Source organism: Oncorhynchus mykiss, chromosome 5, assembly GCF_057628025.1.
Source record: "Oncorhynchus mykiss isolate SJ-2025 chromosome 5, ASM5762802v1, whole genome shotgun sequence".
NCBI lineage: Eukaryota > Metazoa > Chordata > Actinopteri > Salmoniformes > Salmonidae > Oncorhynchus > Oncorhynchus mykiss.
The window spans coordinates 86,699,508-86,714,557 of NC_143026.1; the positions used below are offsets into that span (position 1 = coordinate 86,699,508).

The following is a 15,050-nucleotide window of genomic DNA, read 5'->3' on the forward strand; positions in this document are numbered from 1 at the left end:
GAATGCTCTTTCAAGGCTAATATTCATTCACATCTCAAATGGTCCTCATGGCCAATGCAGATGGATCCCTTTCTGTTGATCACTGATCTGTCAAGTCCCCTTCCTCTGATACTGGCTCTGCTCTGGCTAAATTAGTACTGGCTAAATTACTCTGTGTAAATTACTCCTCTTTGTAAATTACTCCTCTGTGTAAATTACTCCTCTGTCTAAATGAGTCCCCTGGCTAAATGAGTCCTTTGGCCAAATGAGTCCTCTGACTAAATGAATCCTCTGTCTAAATCAATACACTATCATCAACAGACATGTAGTAACTCATATTATAGCCAATGAATAGTGAGGAACCTGGCAACTACCTCTGTCTACACTTCATCCTCACTTAGTACGTTGTAACATAGAACAGAGAATGGCTGATATCTATCTTTAAAGCAGGGAAAATAGTCCCTTTCTCTCAGGAAACACAAATCAAGAAGATTCTGCGTCATTAGATCTGTAACCTGCCATGATACCAGCCTATTAAAACATGAACTCAGAAAGGAAGCAAACTTAATTGCTCTTCCTCCATATTCAGACCAAAGAGACTGGAGCAGACTGAAATGCTCTTCCTCCATATTCAGACCAAAGAGACTGGAGCAGACTGAAATGCTTTTCCTCCATATTCAGACCAAAGAGACTGGAGCAGACTGAAATGCTCTTCCTCCATATTCAGACCAAAGAGACTGGAGCAGACTGAAATGCTTTTCCTCCATATTCAGACCAAAGAGACTGGAGCAGACTGAAATGCTCTTCCTCCATATTCAGACCAAAGAGACTGGAGCAGACTGAAATGCTCTTCCTCCATATTCAGACCAAAGAGACTGGAGCAGACTGAAATGCTCTTCCTCCATATTCAGACCAAAGAGACTGGAGCAGACTGAAATGCTCTTCCTCCATATTCAGACCAAAGAGACTGGAGCAGACTGAAATGACTTGGAGCAGTATACTAAAACAGTACAGCAACTGTTAAAGGCCAAGTGTAGTCAAAAACGTACTTCTGCTGTGTTTTATATATATTTCCACACAATGAGGTTGGAATAATACTGTGAAAATGATGATGCCATTTTAGTGTAAGAGCTGTTTGAAAAGACCGCCTGTAATCTCAGCCTGTTTTGACATCACCAGGCTGAAATGGGTGCGTGCCGGTGGCAGGGAAGTCCGGCGCAGGAAAACAAACTTGGTATAAACTGAGTTGTTTAATAAGCGCTCATAAAACTCCAACAACCAAAATATACAAACAAATAACATAAGTGGGTACAAAACCCGTCGCACACCGACACATGACTTGTACAAACATACAATAAAACAATCTCAGACAAAACATGAGGGGAAACAGAGGGTTAAATACACAATATGAAATTGATAGGATTGGAACCAGGTGTGAAGGAAGACAAGACAAAACCAATGGAAAATGAAAAATGGATCAATGATGGCTAGAAGGTCAGTGACGTCGACCGCCAAACACCGCCCGAACAAGGAGAGGGACCGACTTCGGCGGAAGTCGTGACACAGGCGGTAAATTAATTAGTTAATAGATCAATAAAAAAAGAGGGTTCCAAACTTCTCTGCCAAAAATAACTAGTTGTCAGTTTTTCCGTCCATGCTCAGACAGTCCGCGAAAAATGTAGCTTGAGAAATTGCTCTTTGCTAAGAAGCCATTTTTGTTTCTTTTTGACAATTTTTGTAGAAAACAATCACAACAAGGAACTTAATTGTCACCAAAAAAGTATTTGATATTGAGACAGAAATGGCTGAATTGGACCTTTAAGATTAAGTACCTCTTACAGAGACTGAAATTGGCATAACTTTCTGGACTATTTGAAACGGAGTAGGACTATCATATATTTACTATACACAATTCTACAATCCATTCTTACCCAAAATAAATGTCCAGTTATCTCCCTGCATTTCTGGTCCCTATATTCCAGCCTCGTCATTCTGCCATGTCTGTCTCTGCCTGTCGTCTCACACCTCCACCTCTCCTAGTACAGTGCAACACGCAGTGGGGGAACCAGAGCCTTAGAGTGTGTCTGCACGAAGTAGCATCGCACGCACGCACGCACACACACACAGTACAGTATCTTTATCCCTACCCTCTAGGCCAGTGCTTAAATTCAAGACCAGTGACTCAACTCATGAATAAACAACAAATGCCAGAGTCGATGAATGAATAATCAACCCAGCACAGGGAGGAGGCCAATCTCCATCCAATCTCCCAAGGCACAGTCTAAACATGCCTCATCTGTAGCATGAAGTCCAAGAGATACGTGACAAGAGTTCAAATATGCCTCTATGTCTGTCTGTCTCTTCCTCCTTAGATATCCAGTATCTTAGGTACCTGTTCCTGTTTGTCTACAGGCTCTGTGAAGACCTGTCACTACCTGCCACTGTTCTTCTGGGCAACTGTCAGTACCTGCTCCTTTCTCTGTCACAGCCTATGTCCCCGCTGGTTTTGAGGTTACCTTTCACAGCCTCACCCTGCCTCTATCACATTCCCTGACCTCTTCCTCTGTCCCTGCTACAATCCTAGAAAAAAATGACCTAAAAGGGTTCTTCAGCTGTCCCCATCGGCGAACCCTTTGAAGAATCCTTTTTGGTTCCAGGTAGAACCCTTTTGGTTCCAGGTAGAACCCTTTTGGTCCCAGGTAAAACCCTGTTGGGGGCCACATTAACTCCCAGCCTATAAGAGAGCAGGAACAGGAGTGCCACCTGACTCAAACGACAGGAACAGGAAGCGGGCAGAAGGCGGCGGGAAGAGGGCGGAGGTAAGAGGATGGAGGGGGTAAAAACTAGTTAACTATGGATGGCATCTGGGCAACTGAGAGGGAGCAAAGAATACACACTGCAAAAAGAAGAGGGAGTCTGCAGTGAAGAATGCAGGCAGTTCTGTCTTTCTACTTTTCAGCATTCCATTTCGGTATGTCTTGGTATCTCTTCATCTAAGGTAGCCTTGTTACTGTTTCTCTCAATCCCCCAACAGGTTTCTTTGAATCTGAAGATCTATTCCAAACCAAACAACAAGTCCTCAAACGAATCAGACCTGTCAAAACAACTTCCAACGGTGATCAGTCCTGAGATAAGACAGTTTGAGGTGATCTACAATGCTACTCTCTACATTAGCTCTGTTATTGCTGTGCTTTACTAGATGTCTGTACCTCAGCTACCCTGTGAGTTCTGTGCTTGTGTCTGGCTTCCTGTGTGTCTAGACTGCATGGTGACAGTGTTGTGTGCTCTTCTGTGTTCTGAGCGATACAGTGTGAATGTCGTGTGCTCTTCTGTGTTCTGAGCAACACAGTGTGAATATTGTGTGCTCTTCTGTGTTCTGAGTAACACAGTGTGAATATTGTGTGCTGTTCTGTGTTCTGAGCAACACAGTATGAATGTTGTGTGCTCTTCTGTGTTCTGAGCAACACAGTGTGAATGTCGTGTGCTCTTCTGTGTTCTAAGTAACAGTGTGAATATTGTGTGCTCTTCTGTGTTCTGAGCAACACAGTGTGAATATTGTGTGCTCTTCTGTGTTCTGAGCAACACAGTGTGAATGCTGTGTACTCTTCTGTCTTCATGTGTCTCTGTCTGTGTTTAACTGTAGTCTGGAGATGTTGACTGTGATTCAGACCCCAAAGCCTTCATCAGTCTGGACCAGGGAATCCCTGGAGTGCCGAGGATAATTAAGATAGCTATGATCTTAAAGCAAACACACACACACACACACACACACACACACACACACACACACGGTCCCCCTCTCTCTCTCCCTAGCTGGTGACTGGGCTCATTTAGGGAGATTGCTAACTCTAGGGAGGAGAAGCAGAGACTGTTTCACAAGCTGTTTTAATGGGAAAGAGCTGGAGAGGCTGGAGAGATTCTTTATCCACAGTGAACAAGACTCAGGCTGTCTGCCAGGAGGGCTCTCCACACAGAGAGGCAGCAGGGATGGGGAGACAGGTGTCCTGTGAATACTAAGTAGAAGAGTGTCTGGTAACCTATTCTAGGAAGGTGTGCGGTCATGCTGCAAGGTGCGTGGTCAGTCACTCCGACAGGTGCAGTTATTGTAGGAAGGTGTGAAGTTTTGGAGGTGTGGGTGGTCACTAGGGCTGTGATGGTCATGACATTTTGTCAGATGGTTATTGTCATGCAAATGACTGCCGGCCTCATAGCAATTGACCGCCATTAACATAAACATATCTCCAATACGCCATGCTATAGGCTAGTTAATTTAGCAGACAAGATATGCTCATAAGTCCCGTGACATTATTTTATATGCATTTATTGTACGAATCATATAATAGATCCTTTTCCAGTACACGACACACTGACGTCACGTACGGATGCGTGTGACTCTTGGTGGCAGTAAGAAAGCCATCGCCATCTGCGCACAATCAACATAGATTTATGTTTTTATTACTTATAAACAAACTAACTTTTTTTTACACTTACAATGATGTTTTGATTCTTGCTTGAACAGTTGCTACGAATATATTTGGTTGTGATCTATGCAAAATAATTATTTTGAATGTAGCAGTTGTTAGCTAGAATGCTAACACATTGATATTAGAGATCGACCGATTATGATTTTTCAACGCTGATAACGATACCGATTATTGGAGGACCAAAAAAAAGCTGATATTGATTAAATCGGCTGATTTATATATATTTGTAATCATGACAATTACAACAATACTGATTGAACAATGAAGACTTTTATTTTAACTTAATATAATACATGAATAAAATCAATTTAGTCTCAAATAAATAATGAAACATGTTCAATTTGGTTTAAATAATTCAATTTGGTTTAAATAATGCAAAAGCACAGTGTTGGAGATGTCACGTTCTGACCTTTATTTCCTTTGTTTTGGATTTATTTAGTATGGTCAGGGCGTGAGTTGGGTGGGCAGTCTATGTTTTGTTTTCTATGATTTTGGGATTTCTATGTTTCGGCCTAGTATGGTTCTCAATCAGAGGCAGGTGTCATGAGTTATCTCTGATTGAGAATCATACTTAGGTAGCCTGGGTTGCACTGTTTGTTTGTGGGAGATTGTCTATGTTAGTGGCTTGTGTCAGCATAGGTCTCATTTGTAGCTTCACGGTCGTTATTTGTTTATTGTTTTTGTATGCAGTGTTCAGTACTTTCTTTAATTAAATATTCACTATGAACACATACCACGCCACATTTTGGTCCTCTGATCCTTCTCGCCTCTCCTCTTCAGATGAAGAGGAGGAAAACCGTGACAGGAGAAGAAAGTAAAAGTGCAATATGTGCCATGTAAAAAAGCTAATGTTTAAGTTCCTTGCTCAGAATGAAAGCTGGTGGTTCTCTTTAACATGAGACTTCAATATTCCCAGTTAAGAAGTTTTAGGTTGTAGTTATTATAGGAATTATTGGACTATTTCTCTTTATACCATTTGTATTTCATATACCTTTGACTATTGGATGTTCTTATAGTGTCACGTTCTGACCTCTATTTCCTTTGTTTTTGTATTTATTTAGTATGGTCAGGGCGTGAGTTGGGTGGGCAGTCTATGTTTGTTTTTCTATGTTTTGGTCTAGTTCTATGTTCGGCCTGATATGGTTCTCAATCAGAGGCAGGTGTTCGTCATTGTCTCTGATTGGGAACCATATTTAGGTAGCCTGGGTTTCACTGTGTGTTTGTGGGTGATTGTTCCTGTTTTTGTGTTTGCACCAGACAGGGCTGTTTTGAGTTCTCACGTTTCTTGTTTTTTTCCGTTAGTTTGTTCATGTATAGTGTCGTCAATAAATACAATGAACAACCACCACGCTGCGCTTTGGTCCGCCTCTACTTCACAAGAAGAGAATCGTTACAGAATCACCCACCACAACAGGACCAAGCGGTGTGGTAATGGGCAAAGGAGAAAGCAGCAGCAGGAGCAGCGCGAGGAGGTATGGACATGGGAGGACGAATTAGACGGTAAAGGACCTTGGGCTCAGCCAGGAGAATATCGCCGCCCCAAGGAAGAACGGGAGGCGGCGAAAGCGGAGAGGCGCTGGTACGAGGAGGCAGCGCGGCGTCGTGGATGGAAGCCCGGGAGTCAGCCCCAAAAATTTCTTGGGGGGGGGCTAACAGGGAGTATGGCTACGCCAGGTAGGAGACCTGAGCCAACTTCCTGTGGTTACCGGGGGGCTAGAGAGACCAGGCAGGCACCGTGTTATGCTGTGGAGCGCACGGTGTCCCCAGTGCGGGTGCACAGCCCGGTGCGGTACATTCCAGCTCCGCGTATCGGCCGGGCTAGAGTGGGCATCGAGCCAAGTGCCATGAAGCCGGCTCTACGCATCTGGTCTCCAGTGCGTCTCCTTGGGCCGGCTTACATGGCACCAGCCTTGCGCACGGTGTCCCCGGTTCGCCTGCATAGCCCAGTGCGGGCTATTCCACCTCGCCGCACTGGCAGGGCGACCGGGACCATTCAACCGGGTAAGGTTGGGCAGGCTCGGTGCTCAAGAGCTCCAGTGCGCCTGCACGGCCCGGTCTATCCGTCACCACCTCCACACCCCAGCCCTCCGGTGGCAGCTCCCCGTACCAGGCTGTCTCTCCGGCCCATCCGTCCAGAGCCTTCCTCCTCTCCAGCGCTGCCGGAGCCTCCCGCCTGTCCGGCGCCTCTGCCGGAGCCTCCCGCCTGTTCGGCGCCTCTGCCGGAGCCTCCCGCCTGTCCGGCGCCTCTGCCGGAGCCTCCCGCCTGTCCGGCGCCGCTGCCGGAGCCTCCCGCCTGTCCGGCGCCGCTGCCGGAGCCTCCCGCCTGTCCGGCGCCTCTGCCGGAGCCTCCCGCCTGTCCGGCGCCTCTGCCGGAGCCTCCCGCCTGTCCGGCGCCTCTGCCGGAGCCTCCCGCCTGTCCGGCGCCTCTGCCGGAGCCTCCCGCCTGTCCGGCGCCTCTGCCGGAGCCTCCCGCCTGTCCGGCGCCTCTGCCGGAGCCTCCCGCCTGTCCGGCGCCTCTGCCGGAGCTTCCCGCCTGTCCGGCGCCTCTGCCGGAGCCTCCCGCCTGTCCGGCGCCTCTGCCGGAGCCTCCCGCCTGTCCGGCGCCTCTGCCGGAGCCTCCCGCCTGTCCGGCGCCTCTGCCGGAGCTTCCCGTCTGCCCGGCGCCTCTGTCGGAGCTTCGCGTCTGCCCGGCGCCATCGGAGCTTCCCGTCTGCCCAGCGCCGCCAGCGCCGCCCGTCTGCCCAGCGCCGCCCGTCTGCCCAGCGCCGCCCGTCTGCCCAGCGCCGCCCGTCTGCCCAGCGCCGCCCGTCTGCCCAGCGCCGCCAGTGCCGCCCGTCTGCCCAGCGCCGCCAGTGCCGCCCGTCTGCCCAGCGCCGCCAGTGCCGCCCGTCTGCCCAGCGCCGCCAGTGCCGCCCGTCTGCCCAGCGCCGCCAGTGCCGCCCGTCTGCCCAGCGCCGCCAGTGCCGCCCGTCTGCCCAGCGCCGCCAGTGCCGCCCGTCTGCCAGGAGCCGCCAATGCCGCCCGTCAGCCAGGGGCCGCCAGTGCCGCCAGTCAGCCAGGGGCCGCCAGTGCCGCCAGTCAACCAGGGGCCGCCAGTGCCGCCAGTCAGCCCAGCGCCAGCGCCGCCAGTCAACCAGGGGCCGCCAGTGCCGCCAGTCAGCCAGGGGCCGCCAGTCAGCCAGGGGCCGCCAGTGCCGCCAGTCAGCCAGGGGCCGCTAGAGCCCCTCCGCCCGGAGCAGCTGTCCCTCTGTCCCGAGCAGCTGTCCCTCTGTCCCGAGCAGCTGTCCCTCTGTCCCGAGCAGCTGTCCCTCTGTCCCGAGCAGCTGTCCCTCTGTCCCGAGAAGCAGCCCCTCTGTCCAGTGGGGTCATTGAGAGGGGTGGGCATGGTGAGTAAGCCACGGAGGCGGACAATAAGGCGGACTGAGACAATGGCGAAGTGGGGTCCGCGTCCCGCGCCAGAGCCGCCACCGCGGACAGACGCCCACCCAGACCCTCCCCTATAGGTCAAGGTTTTGCGGCCGGAGTCCGCACCTTTGGGGGGGGGTACTGTCACGTTCTGACCTCTATTTCCTTTGTTTTTGTATTTATTTAGTATGGTCAGGGCGTGAGTTGGGTGGGCAGTCTATGTTTGTTTTTCTATGTTTTGGTCTAGTTCTATGTTCGGCCTGATATGGTTCTCAATCAGAGGCAGGTGTTCGTCATTGTCTCTGATTGGGAACCATATTTAGGTAGCCTGGGTTTCACTGTGTGTTTGTGGGTGATTGTTCCTGTTTTTGTGTTTGCACCAGACAGGGCTGTTTTGAGTTCTCACGTTTCTTGTTTTTTTCCGTTAGTTTGTTCATGTATAGTGTCGTCAATAAATACAATGAACAACCACCACGCTGCGCTTTGGTCCGCCTCTACTTCACAAGAAGAGAATCGTTACATATAGGCACTTTAGTATTGCCAGCCTAATCTCTGGAGTTGATAGGCTTGAAGTCATAAACAGCGCTGTGCTTCAAGCATTGTGAAGAGCTGCTGGCAAACGCAGTGTAGTGCTGTTTGAATGAATGCTTAGGAGCCTGCTGCTGCCTACCATCATTCAGTCAGACTGCTCTATCAAATCATATACTTAATTATAATATAATAAACACACAGAAATACAAGCCTTTGGTAATTAATATGGTCAAATTTGGAAACTATAATTTCGAAAACAAAACGTGTATTCTTTCAGTGAAATATGGAACCATTACGTATTTTATCAAACGGGTGGCATCCATAAGTCTAAATATTACTGTTACATTGCACAACCTTCAATGTTATGTCATAATTCTGTACAATTCTGAAAAATGTATTACGGTCTTTGTTAGGAAGAAATGGTCTCCACACAGTTTGCAACAAGCCAGGCGGCCCAAACTGCTGCATATACCCTGACTCTGCTTGCACTGAACACAAGAGAAGCGACACAATTTCCCTAGTTAATATTGCCTGCTAAGATGAATTTATTTTAACAACATATGCAGGTTTAAAAATATATACAGTACTTGTGTACTGATTTTAAGAAAGGCATTGATGTTTATGGTTAGGTACATTTGTGCAACAATTGTGCTTTTTTCACGAATGCTCTTTTGTTAAATCATCACCTGTTTGGCGAAGTTTAAGTAGGCTGTGATTCAATGATAAATGAACAGGCACCACATTGATTATATGCAACGCAAAACAAGCTAGTTAACCTAGTGATTTCATCAACCATGTGTGGTTAACTAGTGATTATGTGGCGATAGATAGTTTTTTCTAAGATAAGTTTAATGCTATCTAGCAACCTTGGCTCCTTGCAGCCACAAAGTCCTTTTGATGCTGCACTCACGTAACAGGTGGTGAGCCTGCTACGCAGTCTCCTCGTGGATTTCAATGTAATAGTCCATAATCAGCGTCCAAAAAGACCGATTACTGATTGTTATGGAAACTTCAAATCCGATTGCCGATTAATCGGTCGACCTCTGATATAGGCTGTAGCAAAAGCTATCCAAAGAGACATTTTACTGGTTGAAGTTATAACGGCTGGGTATAATGGCTGGGGTTGGCTGGGATGGGCTGGGGTTGGCTGGGTATAATGGCTGGGGTTGGCTGGGTATAATGGCTGGGGTTGGCTGGGATGGGCTGGGTATAATGGCTGGGGATGGCTGGGTATAATGGCTGGGGTTGGCTGGGAAGGGCTGGGTATAATGGCTGGGGTTGGCTGGGTATAATGGCTGGGGTTGGCTGGGATGGGCTGGGTATAATGGCTGGGGTTGGCTGGGTATAATGGCTGGGTATAATGGCTGGGCTGAGCTGGGTATAATGGCTGGGATGGGCTGGGTATAATGGCTGGGGTTGGCTGGGTATTACGGCTGGGGTTGGCTAGGATGGGCTGGGTATAATGGCTGAGGTTGGCTGGTATGGGCTGTGCATAATGGCTGGGGTGGGCTGGGTATAATGCCTGGGGTGGGCTGGGTATAATGGCTGGGGTTGGCTAGGATGGGCTGGGTATAATGGCTGGGGTGGGCTGGGTATAATGGCTGGGCAGGGTATAATGGCTGGGCTGGGTATAATGGCTGGGGTGGGCTGGGTATAATGGCTGGGTATAATGGCTGGGCTGGGCTGGGTATAATGGCTGGGGTGGGCTGGGTATAATGGTTGGGTATAATGGCTGGGGTGGGCTGGGTATAATGGCTGGGGTGGGCTGGGTATAATGGCTGGGGTTGGTTGGGTATAATGGCTGGGTATAATGGCTGGGCTGGGCTGGGTATAATGGCTGGGGTGGGCTGGGAATAATGGTTGGGTATAATGGCTGGCTTGGGCTGGGTATAATGGCTGGCTTGGGTTGGGTATAATGGCTGGGGTTGGATGGGTATAATGGTTGGGTATAATGGCTGGGGTTGGCTGGGTATAATGTCTGGGCTGGGTATAATGGCTAGGGTTGGCTTAGTATAATGGCTGGGCTGGGTATAAGGGCTGGGCTGGGTATAATGGCTGGGTATAATGGCTGGGCTGGGTATAATGGCTGGGTACAATGGCTGGGCAGGGTATAATGGCTGGGCTGGGTATAATGGCTGGGCTGGGTATAATGGCTGGGCTGGTTATAATGGCTGGGTATAATGGCTGGGCTGGGTATAATGGCTGGGCTGGATATAATGGCTGGGGTGGGCTGGGTATAATGGCTGGGCTGGGTATAATGGCTGGGCTGGGTATAATGGCTGGGCTGGGTATAATGGCTGGGCTGGGTATAATGGCTGGGGTGGGCTGGGTATAATGGCTGGGTATAATGGCTGGGGTTGGATGGGTATAATGGTTGGGTATAATGGCTGGGGTTGGCTGGGTATAATGGCTGGGCTGGGTATAATGGCTAGGGTTGGCTTAGTATAATGGCTGGGCTGGGTATAATGGCTGGGCTGGGTATAATGGCTGGGTATAATGGCTGGGCTGGGTATAATGGCTGGGCTGGGTATAATGGCTGGGCTGGGTATAATGGCTGGGGTGGGCTGGGTATAATGGCTGGGGTGGGCTGGGTATAATGGCTGGGGTGGGCTGGGTACAATGGCTGGTCTGGGTATAATGGCTGGGGTGGGCTGGGTATAATGGCTGGGTGGGTTGGGTATAATGGCTGGGCTGGGCTGGGTATAATGGCTGGGCTGGGCTGGGTATAATGGCTGGGCTGGGTATAATGGCTGGGCTGGGTATAATGGCTGGGCTTGGTATAATGGCTGGTCTGGGTATAATGGCTGGGCTGGGTATAATGCCTGGGCTGGGTATAATGCCTGGGCTGGGTATAATGGCTGGGCTGGATATAATGGCTGGGTATAATGGCTGGGCTGGGTATAATGGCTGCGTATAATGGCTGGGCTGGGTATAATGGCTGGGCTGGGAATAATGGCTGGGCTGGGTATAATGGGTGGGGTGGGCTGGGTATAATGGCTGGGTATAATGGCTGGGGTTGGATGGGTATAATGGTTGGGTATAATGGCTGGGGTTGGCTGGGTATAATGGCTAGGGATGGCTTAGTATAATGGCTGGGCTGGTTATAATGGCTGGGCTGGGTATAATGGTTGGGCTGGGTATAATGGTTGGGCTGGGTATAATGGCTGGAATGGGTATAATGGCTGGGTATAATGGCTGGGCTGCGTATAATGGCTGGCATGGGTATAATGGCTGGCATGGGTATAATGGCTGGGGTGGGTATAATGGCTGGGGTGGGTAGGGTACAATGGCTTGGCTGGGTATAATGCTTGGGCTGGGTATAATGGCTGGGCTGGGTATAATGGCTGGGCTGGGTATAATGGCTGGGCTGGGTATAATGGGGGGGGGGGCTGGGTATAATAGCTGGGTATAATGGCTGGGCTGGGTATAATGGCTGAGCTGGGTATAATGGCTGGGCTGGTTATAATGGCTAGGGTTGGCTTAGTATAATGGCTGGGCTGGGTATAATGTCTGGGCTGGGTATAATGGCTGGGCTGGGTATAATGGCTGGGTTGGGTATAATGGCTGGGTATAATGGCTGGGTATAATGGCTAGACTGGGTATAATGGCTGGGCTGGGTATAATGGCTAGGGTTGGCTTGGTATAATGGCTAGGCTGGGTATAATGGCTGGGTTGGATGGGTATAATGGCTGTGCTGGGTATAATGTCTGGGCTTGGTATAATGGCTGGCCTGGGTATAATGGCTGGCCTGGGTATAATGGCTGGGCTGGGTATAATGGCTGGGCTGGGTATAATGTCTGGGCTGGGTATAATGGCTGGGTATAATGGCTGGGCTGGGTATAATGGCTAGGGTTGGCTTGGTATAATGGCTAGGCTGGGTATAATGGCTGGGTTGGATGGGTATAATGGCTGTGCTGGGTATAATGGCTGAGCTTGGTATAATGGCTGGCCTGGGTATAATGGCTGGCCTGGGTATAATGGCTGGGCTGGGTATAATGGCTGGGCTGGGTATAATGGCTGGGGAGGGTATAATGGCTGGGCTGGGTATAATGGCTGGGGTGGGCTGGGTATAATGGCTGGGGTGGGCTGGGTATAATCGCTGGGGTGGGCTGGGTATAATGGCTGGGCTGGGTATAATGGCTGGGGTGGGCTGGGTATAATGGCTGGGCTGGGTACAATTGCTGGGGTGGGCTGGGTATAATGGCTGGGCTGGGTATAATGGCTGGGCTGGGTATAATGGCTGGGGTGGGCTGGGTATAATGGCTGGGCTGGGTATAATGGCTGGGCTGGGTATAATGGCTGGGCTGGGCTGGGTATAATGGCTGGGCTGGGTATAATGGCTGGGCTGGGTATAATGGCTGGGCTGGGTATAATGGCTGGGGTGGGCTGGGTATAATGGCTGAGCTGGGTATAATGGCTCGGCTGGGTATAATGGGCAGGCTGGGTATAATGGCTGGGCTGGGTATAATGGCTGGGGTGGGCTGGGTATAATGGCTGGGCTGGGTATAATGGCTGGGCTGGGTATAATGGCTGGGGTGGGCTGGGTATAATGGCTGGGCTGGGTATAATGGCTGGGGTGGGCTGGGTATAATGGCTGGGCTGGGTATAATGGGTGGGGTGGGTATAATGGCTGGGCTGGGTATAATGGCTGGGCTGGGTATAATGGCTGGGCTGGGTATAATGTCTGGGCTGGGTATAATGGCTGGGCATAATGGCTGGGCTGGGTATAATGGCTAGGGTTGGCTTGGTATAATGGCTGGGCTGGGCTGGGTATAATGGCTGGGGTGGGCTGGGTATAATGGCTGGGCTGGGCTGGGTATAATGGCTGGGCTGGGTATAATGGCTGGGCTGGGTATAATGGCTGGGCTGGGCTGGGTATAATGGCTGGGCTGGGCTGGGTATAATGGCTGGGGTGGGCTGGGTATAATGGCTGGGCTGGGTATAATGGCTGGGCTGGGTATAATGGCTGGGGTGGGCTGGGTATAATGGCTGGGGTGGGTACAATTGCTGGGTTGGGCTGGGTATAATGGCTGGGCTGGGTATAATGGCTGGGGAGGGCTGGGTATAATGGCTGGGCTGGGTATAATGGCTGGGCTGGGTATAATGGCTGGGCTGGGTATAATGGCTGGGCTGGGCTGGGTATAATGGCTGAGCTGGGTATAATGGCTCGGCTGGGTATAATGGGCGGGCTGGGTATAATGGCTGGGCTCGGTAAAATGGCTGGGGTGGGCTGGGTATAATGGCTGGGCTGGGTATAATGGGTGGGGTGGGTATAATGGCTGGGCTGGGTATAATGGCTGGGCTGGGTATAATGGCTTTGGCTGGGTATAATGGCTGGGTATAATGGCTGGGTATAATGGCTGGGCTGGGTATAATGGCTGGGTATAATGGCTGGGCAGGGTATAATGGCTAGGTTGGGTAAAATGGCTGGGTTGGATGGGTATAATGGTTGGGCTGGGTATAATGGCTGGCGTTGGCTGGGTATAATGGCTAGGGTTGGCTTGGTATAATGGTTAGGCTGGGAATAATGGCTGGGTTGCATGGGAATAATGGTTGGGCTGGGTATAATGGCTGGGGTTGGCTGGGTATAATGGCTGGGCTGGGTATAATGGCTAGGGTTGGCTTGGTATAATGGCTAGGCTGGGTATAATGGCTGGGCTGGGTATAATGGCTAGGGTGGGTTGGGTATAATGGCTGAGCTGGGTACAATGGCTGGGCTGGGTATAACGGCTGGGCTGGGTATAATGGCTGGGCTGGGTATAATGGCTGGGCTGGGTATAATGGCTGGGCTGGGTATAATGAGGATGGAGCAGGACAGAGAGATGCAGTAGGAACCCATCCAGTCTGACAGACACGGCTCTATGAACTAACAAATGTGTGTGCGCGCACACACACACACACACACACGTTCACTCGCTGTAGCTGCTCACAAATAGGTACTCTCACAGACACAGATAGACACACACAAGGCGATTCTCCATTTTGTGACCTGATGCGATGTCTGATGCCCTGCCGTGATTTAAAATGAGATCAGGAAACCTGCTGCTTCACCTCTCTGTCTTTAAAGACAACTAGAGCAGAGCAGGGGCAGTGGAGAAAATGATGAACACAGAGAGACAGGAAGACTGGAGGCAGAGGAAAAGATACATCAGAGAGATAGGAAGACTGGAGGCAGAGGAAAAGATACGTCAGAGAGATAAGAAGACTGCAGGCAGAAGAGAAGATACGTCGGAGAGATAAGAAGACTGGAGGCAGAGGAGAAGATATGTCGGAGAGATAAGAAGACTGGAGGCAGAGGAGAAGATACGTCGGAGAGATAAGAAGACTGGAGGCAGAGGAGAAGATACGTCAGAGAGATAGGAAGACTGGAGGAGGCAGAGGAGAAGATATGTTGGAGAGATAAGAAGACTGGAGGCAGAGGAGAAGATACGTCGGAGAGACATGAAGACTGGAGGCAGAGGAGAAGATACGTCGGAGAGATAAGAAGACTGGAGGCAGAGGAGAAGATACGTCGGAGAGATAAGAAGACTGGCGGCAGATTAGAAGATATGTCGGAGAGATAAGAAGACTGGAGGCAGAGGAGAAGATACGTCGGAGAGATAAGACTGGAGGCAGAGGAGAAGATACGTCAGAAAGATAGGAAGACTTGAG

General features: G+C 50.3%; 1 protein-coding gene across 12 annotated transcripts in view; it reads right to left on the minus strand.

The window, feature by feature from the left end:
- sgip1a (SH3GL interacting endocytic adaptor 1a) overlaps window positions 1-15,050 on the minus strand; it is a 120,143-nt gene that overhangs the window by 51,028 nt on the left and 54,065 nt on the right. The window contains exon 1 of one of the 12 annotated variants that reach the window (XM_090236189.1): window positions 1,911-2,030. The exons of the other annotated variants lie outside the window; for them this stretch is intronic. Within the exon in view, the coding sequence (XP_090092315.1) occupies window positions 1,911-1,941 (31 nt within the window). The 5' untranslated portion in view covers window positions 1,942-2,030. Of the gene's footprint in view, window positions 1-1,910; window positions 2,031-15,050 lie in introns of those variants that run through there. 12 annotated transcript variants of the gene reach the window in all.